This window comes from Schistocerca nitens, chromosome 4 (assembly GCF_023898315.1).
Source record: "Schistocerca nitens isolate TAMUIC-IGC-003100 chromosome 4, iqSchNite1.1, whole genome shotgun sequence".
Classification (NCBI taxonomy): domain Eukaryota; kingdom Metazoa; phylum Arthropoda; class Insecta; order Orthoptera; family Acrididae; genus Schistocerca; species Schistocerca nitens.
The window spans coordinates 788,329,464-788,356,947 of NC_064617.1; the positions used below are offsets into that span (position 1 = coordinate 788,329,464).

Sequence of the window (27,484 nt, forward strand, 5' to 3'; positions counted from 1 at the left end):
TTAACACTCCAGCCACCTTTATTAAACTTTACATGGTTTCCTTGAATCACTTCAGGCCAATGGCAGAATTTTTTTAGTTTATTCATTTTAAAAAGTGTTCAAACACTGACAAGTTGTTAAATCTAAGACTTTCAATCCTTTTTTCTTTACTTAGCACTTCTCACTTGATTCTCTGTTCTGAGATAAGATACTCAGTCCAAATTTTCAGCTTAAGTTTTTTTTCTTTCTTAAGCTGATTTTAGAGAAAAAAAAATAGATTTAGCTCTAAAACATCACAGTCTTAATTGTAATAGAGTTTTTACCTAATATTACATAATGGCCTTCTGTTTCAGACCACAAAATGTGAAAGTTTAAAACCATAGTTAAATCTTCTTTATGTATTTTTATATCTTCTTATTTCTGTTATGCGTCAGTGACATTTATGAGATACACAACAGTCAGGACAGTGAAGTCATTGCAAAAAATAAATGAACCTAACAAATATTACAATTTATGCATTCTTATACTTAAGCTCTTATCTTTTAATGCACCACAAATGTCTTTGCTATCAATATTAACAATCTAAAGTGCAGAGAAATACTCTATTAAAACAATTCTTAGTCCTGTGCTTCAGATGCAGTGAAGGACACATTATGTGGGACGGTACCTGTGGATGCTGGTAACTCAATTTCTGGAAATAAATAAAACTGTATGTTTTTAATAATCATAAGAGCTATATAAAGGACGTATTAAATATTTTTTAAGTAGAAAAGTTAATACTATTGTACACACATAATGTGAAGCAGCCATGTCAATTATGAAGAAAAATTTTTTAGATATATTATTTGCTATTGACAGGACAAGTAATGATAGAATATTTTTAAGAAAATAGTACAATAATAAATTATATGAATAAAAAGAAATTCAGTGTAGTAGCATACAACATAATTGAGAACCAGTTCACACAAATACTACATCTACCAATCAACAGAAAACACCAATTTTTTTGTTAACAGTTAAAACATATCTTCTTGCTGCTGCCTTGTTACTACTTGTATTTTGCCAATTTTTTCATCTACAGATATGATGGGGTGAACCATGGCTTCACTCTCTGATGGTTCTTCTGAGAAATAAGCCTAAACTTGCTTCTTATAGTCCAATTCATCATCTCCACTACTGAAACTTCCTGGCAGATTAAAACTGTGTGCCCGACCGAGACTCGAACTCGGGACCTTTGCCTTTCGCGGGCAAGTGCTCTACCAACTGAGCTACCGAAGCACAACTCATGCCCGGTACTCACAGCTTTACTTCTGCCAGTACCTCGTCTCCTACCTTCCAAACTTTACAGAAGCTCTCCTGCGAACCTTGCAGAACTAGCACTCCTGAAAGAAAGGATATTGCGGAGACATGGCTTAGCCACAGCCTGGGGGATGTTTCCAGAATGAGATTTTCACTCTGCAGTGGAGTGTGCGCTGATATGAAACTTCCTGGCAGATTAAAACTGTGTGCCCGACCGAGACTCGAACTCGGGACCTTTGCCTTTTGCGGGCAAGTGCTCTACCAACTGAGCTACCGAAGCACGACTCACGCCCGGTACTCACAGCTTTACTTCTGCCAGTACCTCGTCTCCTACCTTCCAAACTTTACAGAAGCTCCTGCGAACCTTGCAGAACTAGCACTCCTGAAAGAAATGATATTGCGGAGACATGGCTTAGCCACAGCCTGGGGGATGTTTCCAGAATGAGATTTTCACTCTGCAGTGGAGTGTGCGCTGATATGAAACTTCCTGGCAGATTAAAACTGTGTGCCCGAACGAGACTCGAACTCGGGACCTTTGCCTTTCGCGGGCAAGTGCTCTACCAACTGAGCTACCGAAGCACGACTCACGCCCGGTACTCACAGCTTTACTTCTGCCAGTACCTCGTCTCCTACCTTCCAAACTTTACAGAAGCTCCTGCGAACCTTGCAGAACTAGCACTCCTGAAAGAAAGGATATTGCAGAGACATGGCTTAGCCACAGCCTGGGGGATGTTTCCAGAATGAGATTTTCACTCTGCAGCAGAGTGTGCGCTGATATGAAACTTCCTGGCAGATTAAAACTGTGTGCCCGACCGAGACTCGAACTCGGGACCTTTGCCTTTCGCGGGCAAGTGCTCTACCAACTGAGCTACCGAAGCACGACTCACGCCCGGTACTCACAGCTTTACTTCTGCCAGTACCTCGTCTCCTACCTTCCAAACTTTACAGAAGCTCTCCTGCAAACCTTGCAGAACTAGCACTCCTGAAAGAAAGGATATTGCGGAGTCATGGCTTAGCCACAGCCTGGGGGATCTTTCCAGAAACACTTATAGCTCATGACTTACATCCTCATGACTTATATCATTGTGACTTATATTTTAAAGACTTACATCTTTGAGACTGGTATTTTCAAGACACATGTCTTTTGAGATTTAATCATACACTATCACTATTTTATTACATAACATTTTTATACGGTTGAAGCAAATGATTATTAAAGACTAAAAAAAATATGGAAGTAACTCCATCACAAATACCTTTTTATATAGTTGGTATTTCAAATTTTTAAACTTTTATCATATACAAGTCATTGAAGCAAATAAATGGAACATTAGGCCTACACACAGTGTTGAAGTGTTATCCTTTGAGGTCACTGTTACTAACTGTAGTTACCATTTTTTATATTGCAAAGAGAAATATTCTCATAATTACAGATGTTTTATTTTCCATTCTTATTCTCCAGCTCTTACCTTTTAGTGCACCAAAAATGTCTTTGTCATCATTATCTACAATTTAAAGCTCAGTGAAATATTCTCTCACAATTCCTCTTAATCTTGTGGTTCAGGTAGAGTAAAGAACACATTATATGGAACAAAATCTGTGGCTGCTGGTAACTCAAGCTCTGGAAAAAATAAAAGTATGTGTTATCAATTATTATTATTATTATAAAACATATTTAATATTTTCAAAACCTCAATATATCAAACCTTGATGTACCAATCATCTGCCTACACTAAAAGTTTTGTTTATTCCCTGCCCCTGAAAGCCCAAAACCTTGATATTTCAAAGAAAACTCGCCAGTGTATTGAAGTTTTTGGAAATCTCGAGAAGGGTAGATTTTACCACTATATATCAAAGTTCAGTGTCTTTATATTGAAGTCACTTCTATACATACCTCTGTATACTGAAGTGTGCATAAGTAGGGGAATCCCTGCATCAATGTGTCAGTGAGATCTGCATCGCATTGCAGTTGCCCCACCCTCCAGGCAGGTGTGATTTGTGGTTGTGTTTGTTTTGATTGAGTATGAGCTGTGTGTGTCAGTGACAGGCTCTAAGCAGAAACATCTGACAATTGTTGAAAAGCAAAAGTTCATTGATGACGAGAAAGTAGGAGTGAAGAAAAAGAAAGACATAGCTGCTGAGTTTAGGATTTTGGCAAGCACACTGTCAATAAAGAATGAAGACCATGTGATTACCACAGATTAATAGACAGATTGAAAACAACAATGAAACGCTGAGTTTCCAGATTTATAAGAGTTTAGTGCAGTGGTTCTGACGACAAAGGAACAATAATGTGAACATTGGTGGACTTATTTTGAAAGAAAAGGCAGATTATTTTGCAGCAGCATTGGGATATGATATGATTCGTACAAGTAACGATTGGTTAGAAAATTTCAGGAAGAGACACAGTATTGCCTTCTGAAATTGGAGTGGGGAAAGTGCCAATTTAGATAACAAATTCTGTGATGAGCGGAAGTTAGAATGGCAGGGGATCCTTCAAGATTACGAACCAGATGATGTTTTTAATGCAGACAAACTTGGAATTCTTTAAACATGTCTTCCATACAACACTTTCACTTTCTGAGGAGCAAAATGTCACAGGGGGAAGCAACTTAAATTGGAAAGACCACACAGACAATATTGTGGGGTCGGCCTAACAAAGACTGTCCTTTGTTGGCAGAACACTTAGAAGATGTGACAAACCCACTAAAGAGACAGCCCCCATTACAGTTTTCCATCCTCTGCTGGAATATTGCTGCGTGTTGTGGGATCCTTACCAGGTAGGATTGATGGAGGACATCGAAAAAATGTTACCGCGCAATAGCGGTGAGAGTGTCACTGATACGATACGCGCATTGGGGTGGCAGTCACTGAAACAAAGGCGGTTTTCTTTGCAGTGAGATCTATTTACGAAATTTCAATCACCAACTTTCTCTTCCAAATGTGAAAATATTTTGTTGATACCCACCTATATAAGGATAAATGGTCATCATAATAAAATAAGAGAAATCAGAGCTCGAACGGAAAGATTTAGGTGTTCCTTTTTCCCACGTGCCATTCGAGAGTGGAATGGTAGAGAAGCAGTATGAAAATGGTGTGACGAACCAGTACACTGTAGAATGAAAATAGTGTGGTGAACCAGTACACTGTGAACAAGAAAGCATAGATGGCTTCATAAGTGTTTTCTAACTAGTAAAACGATTTTGATAGGAAAATTACTTGTGAAAATCGAAAAGTTGTTTTGTTTTTGGACGATTGCAGTGTGCACAATGCTATCCCTCCATTAAAATCCAACACAGTAAAATTTTTTAACACCTAACACTACATCAAAATTGCAGCCCTTAGATCAAAGAATAATCAAGAGTGCCAAAAAAACTACAGATATGAAATGGTTTGAATGGCAGTCCACAGTACCGATGATGACAACCCTACAACTATCAACATTTTAGATGTTATGAGAATGTTGAATAAAATGTGGAGAAACATGAATGAGCAAATAATCATCAGTTATTTCTGAACATTTGGATTTTTGGTGACAGATGAAAATGAGCAGTTGGTGAGTTTAAAACTTTAGCATGTAAGATCTTAGTTTGCTTCCAAGATTGGTTTGTGGGAGTTCTGATTAAAGTTTTTATTTTATACAGCACTTACAGGCCTCCATCAGTATCCTCGAGTCTGAATGGATGAAAGTGATGACTCACTTTAACAGTGCTCATTTTCATTTTCAAGATTTTGTGTATATGGACAAGGATGTCACAGTAGCAGAATCACTACCATAAGCTGAGATTGTTGATTCCATGAAGACAGCAAATAAAAAAGAGATCAAAAGGAATGGGAAGAGTAAGAGGGGAAGGTCAAAGAAGCATCATCAGTGATGGCCAGGCAGGCTAAAGTGGCTCTCAACACAGAGAATACGTGGAGAGTTTGAGGAAGTAGAGGATAATGTGTTCTCATCCATCATAATCCCAGACAATGAAATTGACTCACAGGTGATCAAAAGTTTAAAGCAAGCCAAAGTTATGGATTACTTTTAATGCCAATGATTTCTGGAAATTTTTATGTATGCACTGCATATTCTTTTACTGAACAGAATTTCTTATGATGAAAATATTTTACTTTAACTCATAAATTGACATCTATTTCAGAAAAAATAAAACAATGTGCATAACAACCTATTTTGATTTTCTTGTTATATTATCAAAACCCAACAGAGGCCTATATCACACACAAATGCAAAAAAAAAAAAAAAAAAAAAAAAAAAAAAAAAAAAAAACCATAGACTGTAAACTACTTTTTTTTTATAAACCTTGTTATATCAAATCCATGATATATTCAATGAATTTCGCCTTCTCTAGAGATTCTATTTATTGCTGTTTGACTGCACTGATAATGCATGTGAAGCAGCCCATTCAATTTCAGAGAAAAATTTATTAGGTTATAAAATTCATCATCAGTACTAAATAATAATGGAATTATGTACTAGAAACAACTTAAAATTGCAAATGATAAAAACAAAAATATTCATTCTCCTTATTTCAGATAAATTGGAAATTAATTCATAAAAAGAACCACAATTGCAAAACAGGAGAGAATTTCTATTTATTAACATTACTAATGAATTTCAAACATTAGTTAAAGAAATGAAACAAACCAAAAGGAATTATTAATTATGCTGGTTGTTCCTAATAAAGAAACAATGTGATGTGGAGCTGTAAACTGTTTTCTTTTTTTGAGCCACATCTAAACATTAGAAAATTCCAGTCCAAACAATTTTTTCATAGTAGTTAAAAATTTCCATAAATTCAAAATGATTTTAAAAAATGTTTGTATTGAGTTATATATGAATACAGCAACTCAATATGATATTTTTTCCAGCAATGTGGCTGCCACACCAATAAAGACAGTATTTTACATGATGGAGTTCTCTAAGAGCAAGTTCATGACTGCCACACATAAGAACTTCAAGTCTACATTTAACAATGTTCCACCTATGAGGCAATTCACTTACAAGTGGATATAGAAGTTTAAGGAAAGAGAATGCCTTTGTAAATGCAGGCATATCAGGGCAGCTGTGACTGATATCGCTGCAGCATTTTGGGGTGAATATGGGCCCAAGGAACTGTAGACTAAATTTGCGTCATGTGATTACTGGTTCACATGCTGAACATTTGTGAACATGACACAAGTAAGTTCTAGATCTGCTGTTTCTTTACATATATTCATATACCACATTACCTCAATACAAACATTTTTACAATCACTTAAAAGTGTTATGACCATTCTGAATAACCCTGTATAGCTTCTGTCCACAGTTCAGCATGGATTTAAAAAGCATGACTAGTGGAAAACTCAGCTAGCCATTTTATTGCATGATATACTGCAAATCATACATGAAGGGCAACATGTGGATTCCATCCTCCCAGATTTCTGGTAAGTTCTAGACACAGTGCCCCTCCACAGACTGTTAACAAAGCTGAGCACATTGATTATTTTCCCAGATATGTGAATGGCTCAAAGATTTCTTAACAGAAACCAGTACATAGACCTCAACAGCAAGTGTTCATCAGAAACAAGGGTATCATCTAGAGTGCCCCAGGGGCATGTAATGAGTTTTAGAGAAATCTCTCAGTAGGAAGGTTTCTTACACTGCTGTAGGGGCATGACCACAATTGTCTGTTCTGGCAATCTGCATTGTATATTTTTATTGATGAGTGGTTGCCACTGGATGTTTCTCAGCTACGTTTATACTCACCTTCTTGCCTTATGACTGTTGCTGCTGTTTCTTCTTTCTACAGCTGATGAGGAATAATTTAGCTGAATTTCTTCAACAGTTCTATATCTATTATTATACTTTCCATTTACATACTTCATTTGTAAATAGTCAGCCATAGAATTATATGGTTTGAAATTCATTTGTATTGGCAATTGCAATCCACCAGCTTTCTATGTCTTATGATAACTGAATACTACAACCATTATTGTGAGAATCAATAATGAGATTTGATTCTTGAGTTTCTCCCGGCGTATTTGATAATCAAAATATCCACAGGTGTATTGCCGGTCAACAGTGTCCAACGGGCACAATATTTCGGCGATCATACATATCGCCATCATCAGGTGAACTGACGGACTGAGCTCTTGTGAACGTGCCGGTACAGAGATCCGTACGCTATGGCTCCTCAGTGGGAACTGGCTTCGGTCACGGCGGCAGCCAATTTAAATACCCTCCGCCCGCGGCGCACTCCCTCCACCATCCGCGCCCCGCGCCATGGTCACGCGGTGGAACAGATTGCGACGGCGTCTGAGATGACGTCGGTGTGATGGCTCTGTCCGCCGTGGTTGTCACAACTATACATTTGCTCGATTTACTCTTGATTAACCCAATCGCTGGTTCCCAAGCCTTGCTAAGATTATAGCCACAGTCATGGTATATGAGGTCATCACTGGTGCGAATTTCGATGGCCTCTCTAACAGCGCTGTCCTGGTATCTCAATGTCTGTACCAGAATCCTTGTGCATTCATGCTCCATAGCGTGATTTTCCGACAAACAATGTTCAGCGACCACCGACTTGCTCGGATACATCAGTCGAGTGTGCCTCTGGTGTTCACGGCATCGATCCTCAACAGTACGCATCGTCTGACCAATATACGACTTGCCACATTGACACAGAATCTGGTACACGCCGGCCTTCCTCAGACCGAGGTCATCTTTGGCGCTCCCCACCAGTGCACGAGTTGCCCTTGTAAGCTGAAAACCAGTTAACACAATAAAGGTAATATTGTAGAACAAAAGCAAACTTGTGCTTTTCATTTATTATTCCAGTTTATAATTTATGACAGGTTGCAAATAATTACAGTTTCAAACTTCCATAAAGTGTCTTTGTGTATGTAGTTAATAACACATTTCTTACATTCTTCACTCACATGCAGATCTTTTAAAGATTTTTTATGAATGCTTGTATTAGTTGTTGTTCTGTCTTCAGCCTCTTCTGTGTTGAAAAATTTCACTCAGAATTATGTAAAGTTTCTACTTCTTCCCAATGATAAGTCAATCCCAGATACATTAACATGTTTCCTACCCACCTAAGTAAGACTATTTTTTGTAGCTGATGTTCCATTGATGCATAAGATGTACAAAAAAAATGTGAAAAATATAAACCTACTGTGAGAAATGTGAAAAAAACATAAATTCTCCTATGAGAAGTGTAGTAACTGACCATGTGAAATGGTGAAAGAAGACACTGAAACCACAAAAAAGAGCATAAGTGAGAATACTATTAGATGAGGGAGCAGAAAATTGGTTAAGGAGGCACTAGTAATTGAAAAGTTAATCAATTTTGTATTTGAAAGGTAGCAATGACCACTGAAGCACTGTATGCCATATGTAAGTATACTTCTAGTCATTGGTTTTGTCAAAGGCAGTAAGTAGAAAGAGATACTTTAACCTGATGTATTTATACCAGGTGGTAATAATTAAACTTTCCCTAGTTAACATGTTTTAACATAGAAACTAATTACTATATGAGTACTGAACTTGGTAGCATTAATGTCCAGAGGATGAGGCAGTGCCACCAACCAGTTACAACTATGGCCAGCGGGTGCAATGATCAGTCATCATGATTCATAGTCTCACATGTCTGACCAATCACAGTGCACTTGTTGACATGTCAATATGAGCTTGGAGAAAAGGAGCAGGGCATTATTGGTGAAGCTCTATTATAAAAACAACAGATATGCTGCAACTGCACTTTGAGGATATTGCTGGCTGAAAGGAAAATGGAAGGGTCCTCTTTCTCCACCTGTGTGGAGCATGATGAAGCAGCTCAAATCAACAGGAGAACTGGCTGTCACTCTGGGAGGTGGCCAACGACCGGTTGCAACACAGGTGGCTGAAATTGCTGTTGCTATGGCAGACAACGCTGTGCACAATTCCCGGTCATCAAGAAATGCACTCGCTGTGCCATGACAGTTGAACATTCCATGGTCCACTACACTGAAGATGCTCCAAACCGATTCTCAAATACTATCCATCCAAGATCCGTATCATACAGCAGTTTGCACCACAGGACACACGACATGTTGACATTGCTCTCATCTTTCTTGCAAGGACTGAAGTTGATGAGGGTTGGCCCTTGACCATCCTACGGACAGAAAAAGGTCATTTTTCTTTGATATGTGAGGTTGCATAGTGTGGGGATCTTCACCTCCCCTCACTGTGCATCATGATCGTCTGTATGGTAAACATGTCAATCTGTCTATCCCTACATTGTTAAACTATAGAAAATTATTTCACTGGTGCATGAATATACAAAAGAAACTTTTGAAATGAATCATTTTTTAAATTATTAGTATTTAAATAAATATTAGATCATAATTTGAAGAACCTCAGCAATGTTAATATCATAAAACATTACTGACTTATAAACTGTATCTGAGTTGAATTTTGGTACAGATATAGTAGTTCATGCTGGATAATGTAATTGTGAAGAGTTAGTCTGTTTTGTTTAAACACTTTCTAGTTCAACCGTATTATCCTGCAGCATGTAGGAATTTTGTATCACTACAGATTGAGCAATAACATAGACAATGAACGTCAAGAAATCTGGACAGTAAGATAATTAATGAAAATTACCAAATTCTTATCATTCACAGACATTATCACACAAATAAAGCAACCTCCCCTCACCCCGTCACATTTGCTCCAAGTAGTAGAAAAACTTCATGCGCACAGACACAGAGTAGCATTTTTTCCAGTTTTGCAACAAAATTAATCTGAAATATGAGCAGCAAGATTAGGGGCAAGATCTGTCCCATATATCCACTCCTATTGTCACTGGCATCTTCTACACCATTAAAAGCAAGGCCACCTGTGAAAGCAGCCATGTGATCTACAAACTTAGTTGCTAAACCACTGTGCCACATCTTACATGCCCATGAGCACTAATAAGCTGTCTGTCCACACAACTTGTCACTAACAGACTGTGGCTAAGAAACAGCTTGACCATTCACCCCCCCCCCTCTCACCCCCAACCCCTTTTCAGATGCCACCCAGTGTGACAGGCTTAACTTTAATGACTGCTTCACAGTCTGTGCCATCTGGAATCTTCCCACCAACAGCTTTTCTGAACTGCACAGATGGAAACTTGCCCATAACATGTCCTTCATTCCCATAACCCCTCTTGCCACTATCCTGGTCTCAGCATTTGCTAGTCCCTGTCCTCCACCTCCCTATCCCTTCCTTGCTCTTATTCCAGCACACATACGCCCTCTATGCTACCATTTCACCTACAAATCCTTTCATCTTGTATACTTCTCTCATTTTCCTCCTCATCTTCCCCACCCTCATCCCCAGCACCCCAGTGATGCACCTAGCACTCCAATCCTGCCCCCACTATGCCCCAGCATGCTTCCAGAAACAGCGTTGGCATCTTCTCCCACATTACCATGTTATCCCCCCCCCCTCCTCCCTCATACCACCATCTTACCTGCATTACCCACCCCTGCTAGGTGTTTTGCCACATCAGATGCAGTCGCAATCAGACTTTAGTGCCCAGAGACAATCCTGAACTTTCCATTGTTTATTTCATTAAATAATGATTTGCTGTATTGTATTTATCCTTAAGACTGCACAAGGGGTTGTATCAGAGAATATGCATGAAAGGTGTTAACATTGAAGTGAAGTGAATACACTGGTAACTGTAACACAATGAATTAACTTCTTTTTTTCCTTACTTTTTTTGTAATGTTAGATGTTTACATTATGTAATAGCGGAACTTGCCTGTATCAATATCAGTTTGCGGTAAGGACGCAAAATGAGAAACAAGATACTGAGGATCATGAAGCCATGAAACAGAGAGTAGAAATTCCATAAGTTCAGTTTCTGGTAGTAGTTGCGGAACACGTTCAGACAAATGATCTAGGATGAGCTGTAGTCCACTCTGCAAAATAGAAAGAAAGGTATCAACAAAACAATGGCTAAATTTACTAGAGACTAGTGGCACACATTTATAGACTCAAATTGCCATTTTATAGTACCATTAATCTTATAGCTGTCACATTCTTCAAATCTGGCAATACCACTGACATCAAATGTTTCCTACTGTACTGCTTCACTGACTGCACAATATGTTTATTAATAGAACTAAGCCTACACTTTGGAGTAGTTAGTTGTTGAAAACTTATTATTCAAAGAATATGTCTAATTGTGTCTGTATATGTGTGGATGGATATGTGTGTGTGCGAGAGTATACCCGCCTTTTATCACCCTAAGGTAAGTCTTTCGGCTCCCGGGATTGGAATGACTCCTTACCCTCTCCCTTAAAACCCACATCCTTTCGTCTTTCCCTCTCCTTCCCTCTTTCCTGATGAGGCAACCGTTGGTTGCGAAAGCTAGAATTTTGTGTGTATGTTTGTGTTTGTTTGTGTGTCTATCGACCTGCCAGCACTTTCGTTTGGTAAGTCACATCATCTTTGTTTCACATATACTATATTTTTCCCAAGTGGAATGTTTCCCTATATATATATATATATATATATATATATATATATATATATATATATATATATATATATATATATATATATATACACCCAACAATTACGTTTGTTATTGTCGCTGTTGCATTTCGAAATATTTCCTGTCGTCTTATTTTCTCTTTATTTTCTCTTTCTGTTTTTTCCAGTAATCTCATTTTGTATTCACCTTCCGCTTTTCACAGTAATCTACTATACAATTTTATCCCGCCTATATATACTCAATAATACGTAACCCACTCCCAAATCATAACCAAAAAACATTTTATTTTCCACTGGTCTTTAAATATGTCTGCTTGTGAGATGTCTGCTTGTGTCTTTATATGTGTGGATGGATATGTGTGTGTGTGTGCGAGTGTATACCCGTCCTTTTTTCCCCCTAAGGTAGGTCTTTCCGCTCCCGGGATTGGAATGACTCCTTACCTTCTCCCTTAAAACCCACATCCTTTCGTCTTTCCCTCTCCTTCCCTCTTTCCTGATGAGGCAGCAGTTTGTTGTGAAAGCTTGAATTTTGTGTGTATGTTTGTGTTCGTTTGTGTGTCTGTCGACCTGCCAGCACTTTCATTTGGTAAGTCACATCATCTTTGTTTTTATATATATATATATATATATATATATATAAAGGACGGGTATACACTCGCACACACACACACATATCCATCCACACATATACAGACACAAGCAGACATTACATGTTTCCCTCTATATATACAAAGATGATGTGACTTACCAAATGAAAGTGCTGGCAGGTCGACAGACACACAAACGAACACAAACATACACACAAAATTCAAGCTTTCGCAACAAACTGTTGCCTCATCAGGAAAGAGGGAAGGAGAGGGAAAGACAAAAGGATGTGGGTTTTAAGGGAGAAGGTAAGGAGTCATTCCAATCCCGGGAGCGGAAAGACTTACCTTAGGGGGAAAAAAGGACGGGTATACACTCGCACACACACACATATCCATCCACACATATCCATACATATACTGTGTCTGTATATGTGTGGATGGATATGTATGTGTGTGCGAGTGTATACCCGTCCTTTTTTCCCCCTAAGGTAAGTCTTTCCGCTCCCGGGATTGGAATGACTCCTTACCTTCTCCCTTAAAACCCACATCCTTTCGTCTTTCCCTCTCCTTCCCTCTTTCCTGATGAGGCAACAGTTTGTTGCGAACACATCATCTTTGTTTTTAGATATATTTTTCCTATGTGGAATGTTTCCCCTCTATTATAACCATATATATATATATATATATATATATATATATATATATATATATATATATATATATATATATATATATATATAGAGGGAAACATTCCACGTGGGAAAAATATATCTAAAAACAAAGATGATGTGACTTACCAAACGAAGCGCTGGCAGGCCGATAGACACACAAACTAACACAAACAAACACACAAAATTCAAGCTTTCGCAACAAACTGTTGCCTCATCAGGAAAGAGGGAAGGAGAGGGAAAGACGAAAGGATGTGGGTTTTAAGGGAGAGGGTAAGGAGTCATTCCAATCCCGGGAGCGGAAAGACTTACCTTAGGGGGAAAAAAGGACGGGTATACACTCGCACACACACACATATCCATCCACACATATACAGACACAAGCAGACATGTTTAAAGACAAAGAGTTTGGGCAGAGATGTCAGTTGAGGTGGAAGTGCAGAGGCAAAGATGTTGTTGAATGACAGGTGGTGTGAGTGGCGGCAACTTGAAATTAGCGGAGATTGAGGCCTGGTGGGTAACGGGAAGAGAGGATATATTGAAGAGCAAGTTCCCATCTCCGGAGTTCGGATAGGTTGGTGTTAGTGGGAAATATCCAGATAACCCAGACGGTGTAACACTGTGCCAAGATGTGCTGGCCATGCACCAAGGCATGTTTAGCCACAGGGTGATCCTCATTACCAACAAACACTGTCTGCCTGTGTCCATTCATGCGAATGGACAGTTTGTTGCTGGTCATTCCCACATAGAATGCATCACAGTGTAGGCAGGTCAGTTGGTAAATCACGTGGGTGCTTTCACACGTGGCTCTGCCATTGATTGTGTACACCTTCCGTGTTACAGGACTGGAGTAGGTGGTGGTGGGAGGGTGCATGGGACAGGTTTTACACTGGAGGCGGTTACAAGGGTAGGAGCCAGAGGGTAGGGAAGGTGGTTTGGGGATTTCATAGGGATGAACTAACAGGTTACGAAGGTTAGGTGGACGGCGGAATGACACTCTTGGTGGTATGGGGAGGAGTTCATGAAGGGTGGATCTCATTTCAGGGCAGGATTTGAGGAAGTCGTATCCCTGCTGGAGAGCCACATTCAGAGTCTGGTCCAGTCCCGGAAAGTATCCTGTCACATGTGGGGCACTTTTGTGGTTCTTCTGTGGGAGGTTCTGGGTTTGAGGGGATGAGGAAGTGGCTCTGGTTATTTGCTTTTGTACCAGGTCGGGAGGGTAGTTGCGGGATGCGAAAGCTGTTGTCAGGTTGTTGGTGTAATGGTTCAGGGATTCCGGACTGGAGCAGATTCGTTTGCCACGAAGACCTAGGCTGTAGGGAAGGGACCGTTTGATGTGGAATGGGTGGCAGCTGTCATAATGGAGGTACTGTTGCTTGTTGGTGGGTTTGATGTGGACGGACGTGTGAAGCTGGCCATTGGACAGATAGAGGTCAACGTAAAGGAAAGTGGCGTGGCATTAATGTAGGACCACGTGAATCTGATGGAACCAAAGGAGTTGAGGTTGGAGAGGAAATTCTGGAGTTCTTCTTCACTGTGAGTCCAGATCATGAAGATGTCATCAATAAATCTGTACCAAACTTTGGGTTGGCAGACCTGGGTAACCAAGAAGGCTTCCTCTAAGCGACCCATGAATAGGTTGGCATACGAGGGGGCCATCCTGGTACCCATGGCTGTTCCCTTTAATTGTTGGTATGTCTGGCCTTCAAAAGTGAAGAAGTTGTGGGTCAGTATGAAGCTGGCTAAGGTAATGAGGAAAGAGGTTTTCGGTAGGGTGGCAGGTGATTGGCGTGAAAGGAAGTGCTCCATCGCAGCGAGGCCCTGGACGTGCAGAATATTTGTGTATACGGAAGTGGCATCAATGATTACAAGGATGGTTTCCGGGGGTAACAGATTGGGTAAGGATTCCATGCATTCGAGAAAGTGGTTGGTGTCTTTGATGAAGGATGGGAGACTGCATGTAATGGGTTGAAGGTGTTGATCTACGTAGGCAGAGATACGTTCTGTGGGGGCTTGGTAACCAGCTACAATGGGGCGGCCGGGATGATTGGGTTTGTGAATTTTAGGAAGAAGGTAGAAGGTAGGGGTGCGGGGTGTCGGTGGGGTCAGGAGGTTGATGGAGTCAGGTGAAAGGTTTTGTAGGGGGCCTAAGGTTCTGAGGATTCCTTGAAGCTCTGCCTGGACATCAGGAATGGGATTACCTTGGCAAACTTTGTATGTGGTGTTGTCTGAAAGCTGACGCAGTCCCTCGGCCACATACTCCCAACAATCAAGTACCACGGTCGTGGAACCCTTGTCCGCCGGAAGAATGATGATGGATTGGTCAGCCTTCAGATCACGGATAGCCTGGGCTTCAGCAGTGGTGATGTTGGGAGTAGGATTAAGGTTTTTTAAGAAGGATTGAGAGGCAAGGCTGGAAGTCAGAAATTCCTGGAAGGTTTGGAGAGGGTGATTTTGAGGAAGAGGAGGTGGGTCCCGCTGTGATGGAGGACGGAACTGTTCCAGGCAGGGTTCAATTTGGATAGTGTCTTGGGGAGTTGGATCATTAGGAGTAGGATTAGGATCATTTTTCTTCGTGGCAAAGTGATATTTCCAGCAGAGAGTACGAGTGTAGGACAGTAAATCTTTGACGAGGGCTGTTTGGTTGAATCTGGGAGTGGGGCTGAAGGTGAGGCCTTTGGATAGGACAGAGGTTTCGGATTGGGAGAGAGGTTTGGAGGAAAGGTTAACTACTGAATTAGGGTGTTGTGGTTCCAGATTGTGTTGATTGGAATTTTGCGGTTTTGGAGGGAGTGGAGCTGGAAGTGGGAGATTGCGTAGATGGGAGAGACTGGGTTTGTGTGTAATGAGAGGAGGTTGAAGTTTGCTGGAAAGGTTGTGAAGGGTGAGTGAGTTGCCTTTCCGGAGGTGGGAAACCAGGAGATTGGAAAGTTTTTTGAGGTGGAGGGTGGCATGCTGTTCTAATTTGCGGTTGGCCTGTAGGAGGATGCTCTGAACAGCCGGTGTGGATGTAGGAGAGGAAAGATTGAGGACTTTTATTAAGGATAGGAGTTGACGGGTGTGTTCATTGGCTGAGTTGATATGTAGGTGAAGCATTAGGTGGGTGAGGGCAATGGATTGTTCAGTTTGGAACTGGCATAGGGACAGATGGAAAGAAGGGTTGCAGCCAGAGATGGGAACTTTAAGTGTGAGTCCTTTGGGGGTAATGCCAAATGTCAGACAAGCCTGAGAAAATAGAATATGGGAGCGTAATCTGGCTAGGACGAAGGCATGTTTGCGGAGGGAATGTAAATAAAACTTAATGGGGTCGTTGTGGGGGTGTTGTGAGGGTGACATGCTATTAGAAGGTGGGAAGTGTAACATGAGGCTGATATGAAAACGAAAATAGAAACATATGGGGATAGATAAAGGTGAACTGGAAAATAACTGGAGATATTGCGTGAAAAAAGGCGAAAAAGTGTTGGTTACAGCTGGGCTATGTTGGACTTGGGTTGGTAGACAACGATGTGCACAAAAGTTAGGTAGTTGTGTTGTCGCCAAAACACGTTAAAGGACGGAGAAATTCGGGAAATTTTCGAAAAAACTGCGTGTAAATGTATTAAAAGGAGTGGTTTTGTGGTGGCCGATTATGAAAGTGAAGCTAACAATTGTCTGACGAAGAAATAATGACGTTAAAACATGTGGGAAGCGGCTAAAAATTATCAGTGATGTAGGAAAAACGGAAATGGAAATAAAGCGAAAGTTATTAGAACTAGCCTAAATGGTTGTTTAATAGTTGAAAGGAACTGTTTGTGAACTAGAAACAGTGGATTTTATAGCAGCGGTAGTTGGTTATGGTAGGAAGTGGGTTACGTATTATTGAGTATATATAGGCGGGATAAAATAGTATAGTGGATTACGGTAAAAAGGAGAAGGTGAATACAAAGTGAAACTACTGGCAAAAACAGAAAGAGAAAATAAGACGACAGAAAAGATTTCGAAATGCAACAGTGACAATAACAAACGTAATTGTTGGGTTCAAATTAATGATATGAATATAATAGAGGGAAACATTCCACGTGGGAAAAATATATCTAAAAACAAAGATGATGTGACTTACCAAACGAAGCGCTGGCAGGTCGATAGACACACAAACTAACACAAACAAACACACAAAATTCAAGCTTTCGCAATAAACTGTTGCCTCATCAGGAAAGAGGGGAAGGAGAGGGAAAGACGAAAGGATGTGGGTTTTAAGGGAGAGGGTAAGGAGTCATTCCAATCCCAGGAGCTCAAAGACTTACCTTAGGGGGAAAAAAAGGGCTGGTATACACTCGCACACACACACATATACAGACACAAGCAGACATGTTTAAAGACAAATAGTTTGGGCAGGGATGTCAGTCGAGGCGGAAGTGCAGAGGCAAAGATGTTGTTGAATGACAGGTTGTGTGAGTGGCGGCAACCTGAAATTAGTGGAGATTGAGGCCTGGTGGGTAACGGGAAGAGAGGATGTATTGAAGAGCAAGTTCCCATCTCCGGAGTTTGGATAGGTTGGTGTTAGTGGGAAGTATCCAGATAACCCGGACGGTGTAACACTGTGCCAAGATGTGCTGGCCGTGCACCAAGGCTTGTTTAGCCACAGGTTGATCCTCATTACCAAGAAACACTGTCTCCCTGTGTCCATTCATGCGAATGGACAGTTTGTTGCTGGTCATTCCCACATAGAATGCGTCACAGTGTAGGCAGGTCAGTTGGTAAATCACGTGGGTGCTTCACACGTGGCTCTGCCTTTGATTGTGAACACCTTCCGGGTTACAGGACTGGAGTAGGTGGTGGTGGGAGAGTGCATGGGACAGGTTTAACACCGGGGGCGGTTACAAGGGTAGGAGCCAGAGGGTAGGGAAGGTGGTTTGGGGATTTCATAGGGATGAACTAACAGGTTACGAAGGTTAGGTGGACGGCGGAATGACACTCTTGGTGGAATGGGGAGGATTTCATGAAGGATGGATCTCATTTCAGGGCAGGATTTGAGGAAGTCGTATCCCTGCTGGAGAGCCACATTCAGAGTCTGGTCCAGTCCCGGAAAGTATCCTGTCACAAGTGGGGCACTTTTGTGGTTCTTCTGTGGGAGGTTCTGGGTTTGAGGGTAGTTGCGGGATGCGAAAGCTGTTTTCAGGTTGTTGGTGTAATGGTTCAGGGATTCCGGACTGGAGCAGATTCGTTTGCCATGAAGACCTAGGCTGTAGGGAAGGGAGTGTTTGATGTGGAATGGGTGGCAGCTGTCATAATGGAGGTACTGTTGCTTGTTGGTGGGTTTGATGTGGACGGACGTGTGAAGCTGGCCATTGGACAGATGGAGGTCAACGTCAAGGAAAGTGGCGTGGGATTTAGAGTAGGACCACATGAATCTGATGGAACCAAAGGAGATGAGGTTGGAGAGGAAATTCTGGAGTTCTTCTTCACTGTGAGTCCAGATCATGAAGATGTCATCAATAAATCTGTACCAAACTTTGGGTTGGCAGACCTGGGTAACCAAGAAGGCTTCCTCTAAGCGACCCATGAATAGGTTGGCGTACAAGGGGGCCATCCTGGTACCCATGGCTGTTCCCTTTAATTGTTGGTATGTCTGGCCTTCAAAAGTGAAGAAGTTGTGGGTCAGTATGAAGCTGGCTAAGGTAATGAGGAAAGAGGTTTACGGTAGGGTGGCAGGTGATCGGCGTGAAAGGAAGTGCTCCATCGCAGCGAGGCCCTGGACGTGCAGAATATTTGTGTATAAGGAAGTGGCATCAATGGTTACAAGGATGGTTTCCGGGGGTAACAGATTGGGTAAGGATTCCAGGCATTTGAGAAAGTGGTTGGTGTCTTTGATGAAGGATGGGAGACTGTATGTAATGGATTGAAGGTGTTGATCTACGTAGGCAGAGATACGTTCTGTTGGGGCTTGGTAACCAGCTACAATGGGGCGGCCGGGATGATTTGGTTTATGAATTTTAGGAAGAAGGTAGAAGGTACGGGTGCGGGGTGTCGGTGGGGTCAGGAGGTTGATGGAGTCAGGTGAAAGGTTTTTCAGGGGGCCTAAGATTCTGAGGATTCCTTGAAGCTCCGCCTGGACATAAGGAATGGGATTACCTAGGCAAACTTTGTATGTGGTGTTGTCTGAAAGCTGACGCAGTCCTTCGGCCACATACTCCCGACAATCAAGTACCACGGTCGTGGAACCCTTGTCTGCTGGAAGAATGACAATGAATTGGTCAGCCTTCAGATCACGGATAGCCTGGGCTTCAGCAGTGGTGATGTTGGGAGTAGGATTAAGGTTTTTTAAGAAGGATTGAGAGGCAAGGCTGGAAGTCAGAAAATCCTGGAAAGTTTGGAGTGGGTGATTTTGTGGAAGAGGAGGTGGGTCTTGCTGTGATGGAGGACGGAACTATTCCAGGCAGGGTTCAATTTGGATAGTGTCTTGGGGAGTTGGATCATTAGGAGTAGGATTAGGATCATTTTTCGTCGTGGCAAAGCGATATTTCCAGCAGAGAGTACGAGTGTAGGACAGTAAATCTTTGACGAGGGCTGTTTGGTTGAATCTGGGAGTGGGGCTGAAGGTGAGGCCTTTGGATAGGACAGAGGTTTCGGATTGGGAGAGAGGTTTGGAGGAAAGGTTAACTACTGAATTAGGGTGTTGTGGTTCCAGATTGTGTTGATTGGAATTTTGAAGTTTTGGAGGGAGTGGAGCTGGAAGTGGGAGACTGCGTAGATGGGAGAGACTGGGTTTGTGTGCAATGAGAGGAGGTTGAGGTTTGCTGGAAAGGTTGTGAAGGGTGAGTGAGTTGCCTTTCCGGATGTGGGAAACCAGGAGATTGGAAAGTTTTTTGAGGTGAAGGGTGGCATGCTGTTCTAATTTGCGGTTGGCCTGTAGGAGGATGCTCTGAACAGCTGGTGTGGATGTGGGAGAGGAAAGATTGAGGACTTTTATTAAGGATAGGAGTTGACAGATGTGTTCATTGGCTGAGTTGATGTGTAGGTGAAGGATTAGGTGGGTGAGGGCAATGGATTGTTCAGTTTGGAACTGGTATAGGGACAGATGGAAAGAAGGGTTGGAGCGAGAGGCCTTTGGGGGTAACGCCAAATGTCAGACAAGCCTGAGAAAATAGAATATGGGAGCGTAATCTGGCTAGGGCGAAGGCATGTTTGCGGAGGGAATGTAAATAAAACTTAATGGGGTCGTTGTGGGGGTGTTGTGAGGGTGACATGCTATTAGAAGGTGGAAAGTGTAACATGGGGCTGATATGAAAACGAAAATAGAAACATATGGGGATAGATAAGGGTGAACTGGAAAATAACTGGAGATATTGCGTGAAAAAGGGCGAAAAAGTGTTGGTTACAGCTGGGCTATGTTGGACTTGGGTTGGTAGACAACGATGTGCACAAAAGTTAGGTAGTTGTGTTGCCGTCAAAACACGTTAAAGGACGGAGAAATTCGGGAAAATTTCGAAAAAAACTGAGTGTAAATGTATTAAAAGGAGTGGTTTTGTGGTGGCCGATTATGAAAGTGAAGCTAACAATTGTCTGACGAAGAAATAATGACGTTAAAACCTGTGGGAAGCGGCTAAAAATTATCAGTGATGTGGGAAAAACGGAAATGGAAATAAAGCGAAAGTTATTACAACTAGCCTAAATGGTTGTTTAATAGGTGAGAGGAACTGTTTGTGAACTAGAAACGGTGGATTTTATAGCAGAGGTAGTTGGTTATGGTAGGAAGTGGGTTACGTATTATTGAGTATATATAGGCGGGATAAAATAGTATAGTGGATTACGATAAAAAGGAGAAGGTGAATACAAAGTGAAACTACTGGCAAAAACAGAAAGAGAAAATAAGACGACAGAAAAGATTTCGAAATGCAACAGTGACAATAACAAACGTAATTGTTGGGTTCAAATTAATGATATGAATATAATAGAGGGAAACATTCCACGTGGGAAAAATATATCTAAAAACAAAGATGATGTGACTTACCAAACGAAGCGCTGGCAGGTCGATAGACACACAAACTAACACAAACAAACACACAAAATTCAAGCTTTCGCAATAAACTGTTGCCTCATCAGGAAAGAGGGGAAGGAGAGGGAAAGACGAAAGGATGTGGGTTTTAAGGGAGAGGGTAAGGAGTCATTCCAATCCCAGGAGCTCAAAGACTTACCTTAGGGGGAAAAAAAGGGCTGGTATACACTCGCACACACACACATATACAGACACAAGCAGACATGTTTAAAGACAAATAGTTTGGGCAGGGATGTCAGTCGAGGCGGAAGTGCAGAGGCAAAGATGTTGTTGAATGACAGGTTGTGTGAGTGGCGGCAACCTGAAATTAGTGGAGATTGAGGCCTGGTGGGTAACGGGAAGAGAGGATGTATTGAAGAGCAAGTTCCCATCTCCGGAGTTTGGATAGGTTGGTGTTAGTGGGAAGTATCCAGATAACCCGGACGGTGTAACACTGTGCCAAGATGTGCTGGCCGTGCACCAAGGCTTGTTTAGCCACAGGTTGATCCTCATTACCAAGAAACACTGTCTCCCTGTGTCCATTCATGCGAATGGACAGTTTGTTGCTGGTCATTCCCACATAGAATGCGTCACAGTGTAGGCAGGTCAGTTGGTAAATCACGTGGGTGCTTCACACGTGGCTCTGCCTTTGATTGTGAACACCTTCCGGGTTACAGGACTGGAGTAGGTGGTGGTGGGAGGGTGCATGGGACAGGTTTTACACCGGGGGCGGTTACAAGGGTAGGAGCCAGAGGGTAGGGAAGGTGGTTTGGGGATTTCATAGGGATGAACTAACAGGTTACGAAGGTTAGGTGGACGGCGGAATGACACTCTTGGTGGTATGGGGAGGAGTTCATGAAGGATGGATCTCATTTCAGACCAGGATTTGAGGAAGTCATATCCCTGCTGGAGAGCCACATTCAGAGTCTGGTCCAGTCCCGGAAAGTATCCTGTCACAAGTGGGGCACTTTTGTGGTTCTTCTGTGGGAGGTTCTGGGTTTGAGGGGATGAGGAAGTGGCTCTGGTTATTTACTTCTGTACCAGGTCGGGAGGGTAGTTGCGGGATGCGAAAGCTGTTGTCAGGTTGTTGGTGTAATGGTTCAGGGATTCCGGACTGGAGCAGATTCGTTTGCCACGAAGACCTAGGCTGTAGGGAAGGGACCGTTTGATGTGGAATGGGTGGCAGCTGTCATAATGGAGGTACTGTTGCTTGTTGGTGGGTTTGATGTGGACGGACGTGTGAAGCTGGCCATTGGACAGATGGAGGTCAACGTAAAGGAAAGTGGCGTGGCATTAATGTAGGACCACGTGAATCTGATGGAACCAAAGGAGTTGAGGTTGGAGAGGAAATTCTGGAGTTCTTCTTCACTGTGAGTCCAGATCATGAAGATGTCATCAATAAATCTGTACCAAACTTTGGGTTGGCAGACCTGGGTAACCAAGAAGGCTTCCTCTAAGCGACCCATGAATAGGTTGGCATACGAGGGGGCCATCCTGGTACCCATGGCTGTTCCCTTTAATTGTTGGTATGTCTGGCCTTCAAAAGTGAAGAAGTTGTGGGTCAGGATGAAGCTGGCTAAGGTAATGAGGAAAGAGGTTTTCGGTAGGGTGGCAGGTGATTGGCGTGAAAGGAAGTGCTCCATCGCAGCGAGGCCCTGGACGTGCAGAATATTTGTGTATAAGGAAGTGGCATCAATGGTTACAAGGATGGTTTCTGGGGGTAACAGATTGGGTAAGGATTCCAGGCATTCGAGAAAGTGGTTGGTGTCTTTGATGAAGGATGGGAGACTGTATGTAATGGGTTGAAGGTGTTGATCTACGTAGGCACAGATACGTTTTGTGGGGGCTTGGTAACCAGCTACAATGGGGCGGGCAGGATGATTGGGTTTATGAATTTTAGGAAGAAGGTAGAAGGTAGTGGTGCGGGGTGTCGGTGGGGTCAGGAGGTTGATGGAGTCAGGTGAAAGGTTTTGTAGGGGGCCTAAGGTTCTGAGGATTCCTTGAAGCTCTGCCTGGACATAAGGAATGGGATTACCTTGGCAAACTTTGTATGTGGTGTTGTCTGAAAGCTGACGCAGTCCTTCGGCCACATACTCCCGACGATCAAGTACCACGGTCGTGGAACCCTTGTCCGCCGGAAGAATGACGATGGATTGTTGGATAGTGTCTTGGGGAGTTGGATCATTAGAAGTAGGATTAGGATCATTTTTCTTAGTGGCAAAGCAATATTTCCAGCAGAGAGTACGAGTGTAGGACAGTAAATCTTTGACGAGGGCTGTTTGGTTGAATCTGGGAGTGGGGCTGAAGGTGAGGCCTTTGGATAGGACAGAGATTTCGGATTGGGAGAGAGGTTTGGAGGAAAGGTTAACTACTGAATTAGGGTGTTGTGGTTCCAGATTGTGTTGATTGGAATTTTGCGGTTTTGGAGGGAGTGGAGCTGGAAGTGGGAGATTGCGTAGATGGGAGAGACTGGGTTTGTGTGCAATGAGAGGATGTTGAGGTTTGCTGGAAAGGTTGTGAAGGGTGAGTGAGTTGCCTTTCCGGATGTGGGAAACCAGGAGATTGGAAAGTTTTTTGAGGTGAAGGGTGGCATGCTGTTCTAATTTGCGGTTGGCCTGTAGGAGGATGCTCTGAACAGCCGGTGTGGATGTGGGAGAGGAAAGATTGAGGCCTTTTATTAAGGATAGTAGTTGACGGATGTGTTCATTGGCTGAGTTGATGTGTAGGTGAAGGATTAGGTGGGTGAGGGCAATGGATTGTTCAGTTTGGAACTGGTATAGGGACAGATGGAAAGAAGGGTTGGAGCGAGAGGCCTTTGGGGGTAACGCCAAATGTCAGACAAGCCTGAGAAAATAGAATATGGGAGCGTAATCTGGCTAGGGCGAAGGCATGTTTGTGGAGGGAATGTAAATAAAACTTAATGGGGTCATTGTGGGGGTGTTGTGAGGGTGACATGGTATTAGAAGGTGGAAAGTGTAACATGAGGCTGATATGAAAACGAAAATAGAAATATATGGGGATAGATAAAGGTGAACTGGAAAGTAACTGGAGATCTGGTGTGAAAAAAGGCGAAAAAGTGTTGGTTACAGCTGGGCTATGTTGGACTTGGGTTGGTAGACAACGATGTGCACAAAAGTTAGGTCTTGAATTATGTGTGTTTGTTTGTGTTAGTTTGTGTGTCTATCGACCTGCCAGCTCTTCATTTGGTAAGTCACATCATCTTTATATATATATATATATATATATATATATATATATATATATATATATATATATATATATATATATATATAACAGAGGGAAACATTCCACGTGGAAAAAAAATATATCTAAAAAGAAAGATGATGAGACTTACCAAACAAAAGCGCTGGCAGGTCGATAGACACACAAACAAACACAAATATACACACAAAATTCAAGCTTTCGCAACAAACTGTTGCCTCATCAGGAAAGAGGGAAGGAGAGGGAAAGACGAAAGGATGTGGGTTTTAAGGGAGAGGGTAAGGAGTCATTCCAATCCCGGGAGCGGAAAGACTTACCTTAGGGGGAAAAAAGGACAGGTATACACTCGCACACACACACATATCCATCCACACATACAGACACAAGCAGACATATGTCTGCTTGTGTCTGTATGTGTAGATGGATATGTGTGTGTGTGCGAGTGTATACCTGTCCTTTTTTCCCCCTAAGGTAAGTCTTTCCGCTCCCGGGATTGGAATGACTCCTTACCCTCTCCCTTAAAACCCACATCCTTTCGTCTTTCCCTCTCCTTCCCTCTTTCCTGATGAGGCAACAGTTTGTTGCGAAAGCTTGAATTTTGTGTGTATATTTGTGTTTGTATGTGTGTCTATCGACCTGCCAGCGTATATATATATATATATATATATATATATATATATATATATATATATATATATATATATATATATATATATATATATATGAAAGTGCTGACAGGTTGAGAGACAAACAAACAAACACAAACATACACACAAAATTCTAGCTTTCGCAACCAACGGTTGCTTCGTCAGGAAAGACCGTTGGTTGCGAAAGCTAGAATTTTGTGTCTATGTTTGTGTTTGTCTGTGTGTGTGTCAACCTGCCAGCACTTTCAATCCCGGGAGCGGAAAGACTTACCTTAGGGGGAAAAAAGGACAGGTATACACTCGCACACACACACATATCAATCCACACATATACAGACACAAGTAGACATATTTAAAGACATATGTCTGCTTGTGAGATGTCTGCTTGTGTATGTATATGTGTGGATGGATATGTGTGTGTGTGCGAGTGTATATCCGTCCTTTTTCCCCCCTAAGGTAAGTCTTTGCGCTCCCGGGATTGGAATGATTCCTTACCCTCTCCCTTAAAACCCACATCCTTTCGTCTTTCCCTCTCCTTCCCTCTTTCCTGACGAGGCAACAGTTTGTTGCGAATGCTTGAATTTTGTGTGTATGTTTGTGTTCGTTTGTGTGTCTGTCGACCCGCCAGCACTTTTATTTGGTAAGTCACATTATATATATATATATATATATATATATATATATATATATATATATATATATATATATATATATATATTAATAGAGGGAAACATTCCACGTGGGAAAAATATATCTAAAAACAAAGATGATGTGACTTACCAAACGAAAGCACTGGCATGTCGATAGACACACAAACAAACACACAAACACAAACATACACACAAAATTCAAGCTTTCGCAACAAACTGTTGCCTCATCAGGAAAGAGGGAAGGAGAGGGAAAGACGAAAGGATGTGGGTTTTAAGGGAGAGGGTAAGGAGTCATTCCAATCCCGGGAGCGGAAAGACTTACCTTAGGGGGAAAAAGGACGGGTATACACTCGCACACACAGAATTTTGTGTGTATGTTTGTGTTTGTTTGTGTGTCTATCGACATGCCAGCGCTTTTGTTTGGTAAGTCACATCATCTTTTAATTTTTTTTTTTTTTTCTAGTGACCCCAAATGTGTTGCAGGGACCATTCTATTTCATATCTTGAACAAAAGAAGTATAATCAAGTAACAATACTTCTGACATCAGTGTGACACTTTCTTCACTGATTAGATAACAGGTAATATTGCAATTTTATGAATTTAGAACAATTGTAAAATTACTATGATCTCAATTTAACACTGGGAAGGAAACTCCAGCAACTGGCACAAAAGCTAAGGATAGTACAAATCATGAGGGAAGCCATGGTATGAATATATAGATAATTTTATGCAGCAATGAGTAATTATAAAAATATAAAATGTGTCAGGCTTGATTGATACTGATAAGAAATAATCCATTAACATTTCAGAATACTAGCACAGATATATTTGGTTTTGCCATCCAGAAGCACAATAACACCTGTTCTATATCCTTAAAAATTAATTCAGGGTGATATCTGACATGTTTTATTATGTTACACGACAGGCTGTTTTGATGCTACTCTATAGTTAGAACTTCCTGGAAGATTAAGCCTTTATCTGGTCCCAGAACATTGCTAATCTAAAGTAGTGCTATCTTTTCCATCAGTTTTCTGCCTGATCTGATGTGGTCTGTCATGATTTCCTATCATATGCTTACTGGACAGAATAAGAAGGAAAGACTGATTGCTGGGAAGTGAACTGCACAGGATGAGATTTGAAAATCTGGGAGCGTAAGGGTGGAAGATAGGGCAATACACAAGACAGGGATCACTGACAAAACAGGACTTTCAGTTGGGATTATGAAATGCTCTAACTCTCTGTCAAGTTGGAATTTTAAACAAATTACCTGATTAGCTGAACAGGCACTGACCATACATTACTACTATTCAAAAGGTAAGCTGGTTAGATGGAGTGATAGGAAAGAAAGATCACAAGATACTTCACAGTCTCAAAAGAAATATCACATATTTGGAACAGATTTTATGGTAAATAAGAGAAATAATCTTATTATGAACTTCCAGGCAAAATTACACAGACTGTGTGGACTCAAAATCAGTGAGAAATTCTTAAACTATAATCTCATATGTCCTCATGCCCCAACTAAAGAGAAGAAGAATATTATGCATTTTATGATGAGCTGGATAAATTATACAATGAATGTCCAAGGGGAGAGAGTAAGATAATTTTTGGAGATATGATTCTTAAAATAGGAAAAGAAGATGAATATGAGTCTTGTACAGGAAAAAACAGCTTACATGATAAATGATTATAACATCAGATTTGCACACTTTGCTTATTTGAAAAATATGGTAGTAGATAGTACAACTTTATGTACATAAAATGACATGGAAATCTCTAGGTAATACTTTTAACTAAATCAACCAACTTCTAAGAGATACAAGGCATCTAACCAATCTAATGCATATTAGAAGCTATATAGATGGTAATACTGACTCTGCCACCATTAGAAGCTAATAGTC

The 27,484-nt window shown here is 41.5% G+C and overlaps 1 protein-coding gene and 1 non-coding gene across 2 annotated transcripts in view; both read right to left on the reverse strand.

Annotated features, from left to right (window-relative positions):
- Positions 1-1,484: 1,484 nt before the first annotated feature.
- Trnal-caa (transfer RNA leucine (anticodon CAA)) lies at positions 1,485-1,559 on the reverse strand. Its single transcript has one exon. It is a non-coding gene; the product is annotated as a tRNA-Leu (tRNA).
- Positions 1,560-2,825: 1,266 nt separating this feature from the next.
- Positions 2,826-27,484, reverse strand: part of LOC126251931 (uncharacterized) — a 31,724-nt gene continuing 7,065 nt past the window's right edge. The window contains exons 2-3 of the mRNA XM_049952683.1: positions 11,058-11,217; positions 2,826-2,899 (exon numbers count right to left, since the gene is read on the reverse strand). Of these exons, the coding sequence (XP_049808640.1) occupies positions 2,826-2,899; positions 11,058-11,217 (234 nt within the window). The remainder of the gene's footprint in view (positions 2,900-11,057; positions 11,218-27,484) is intronic.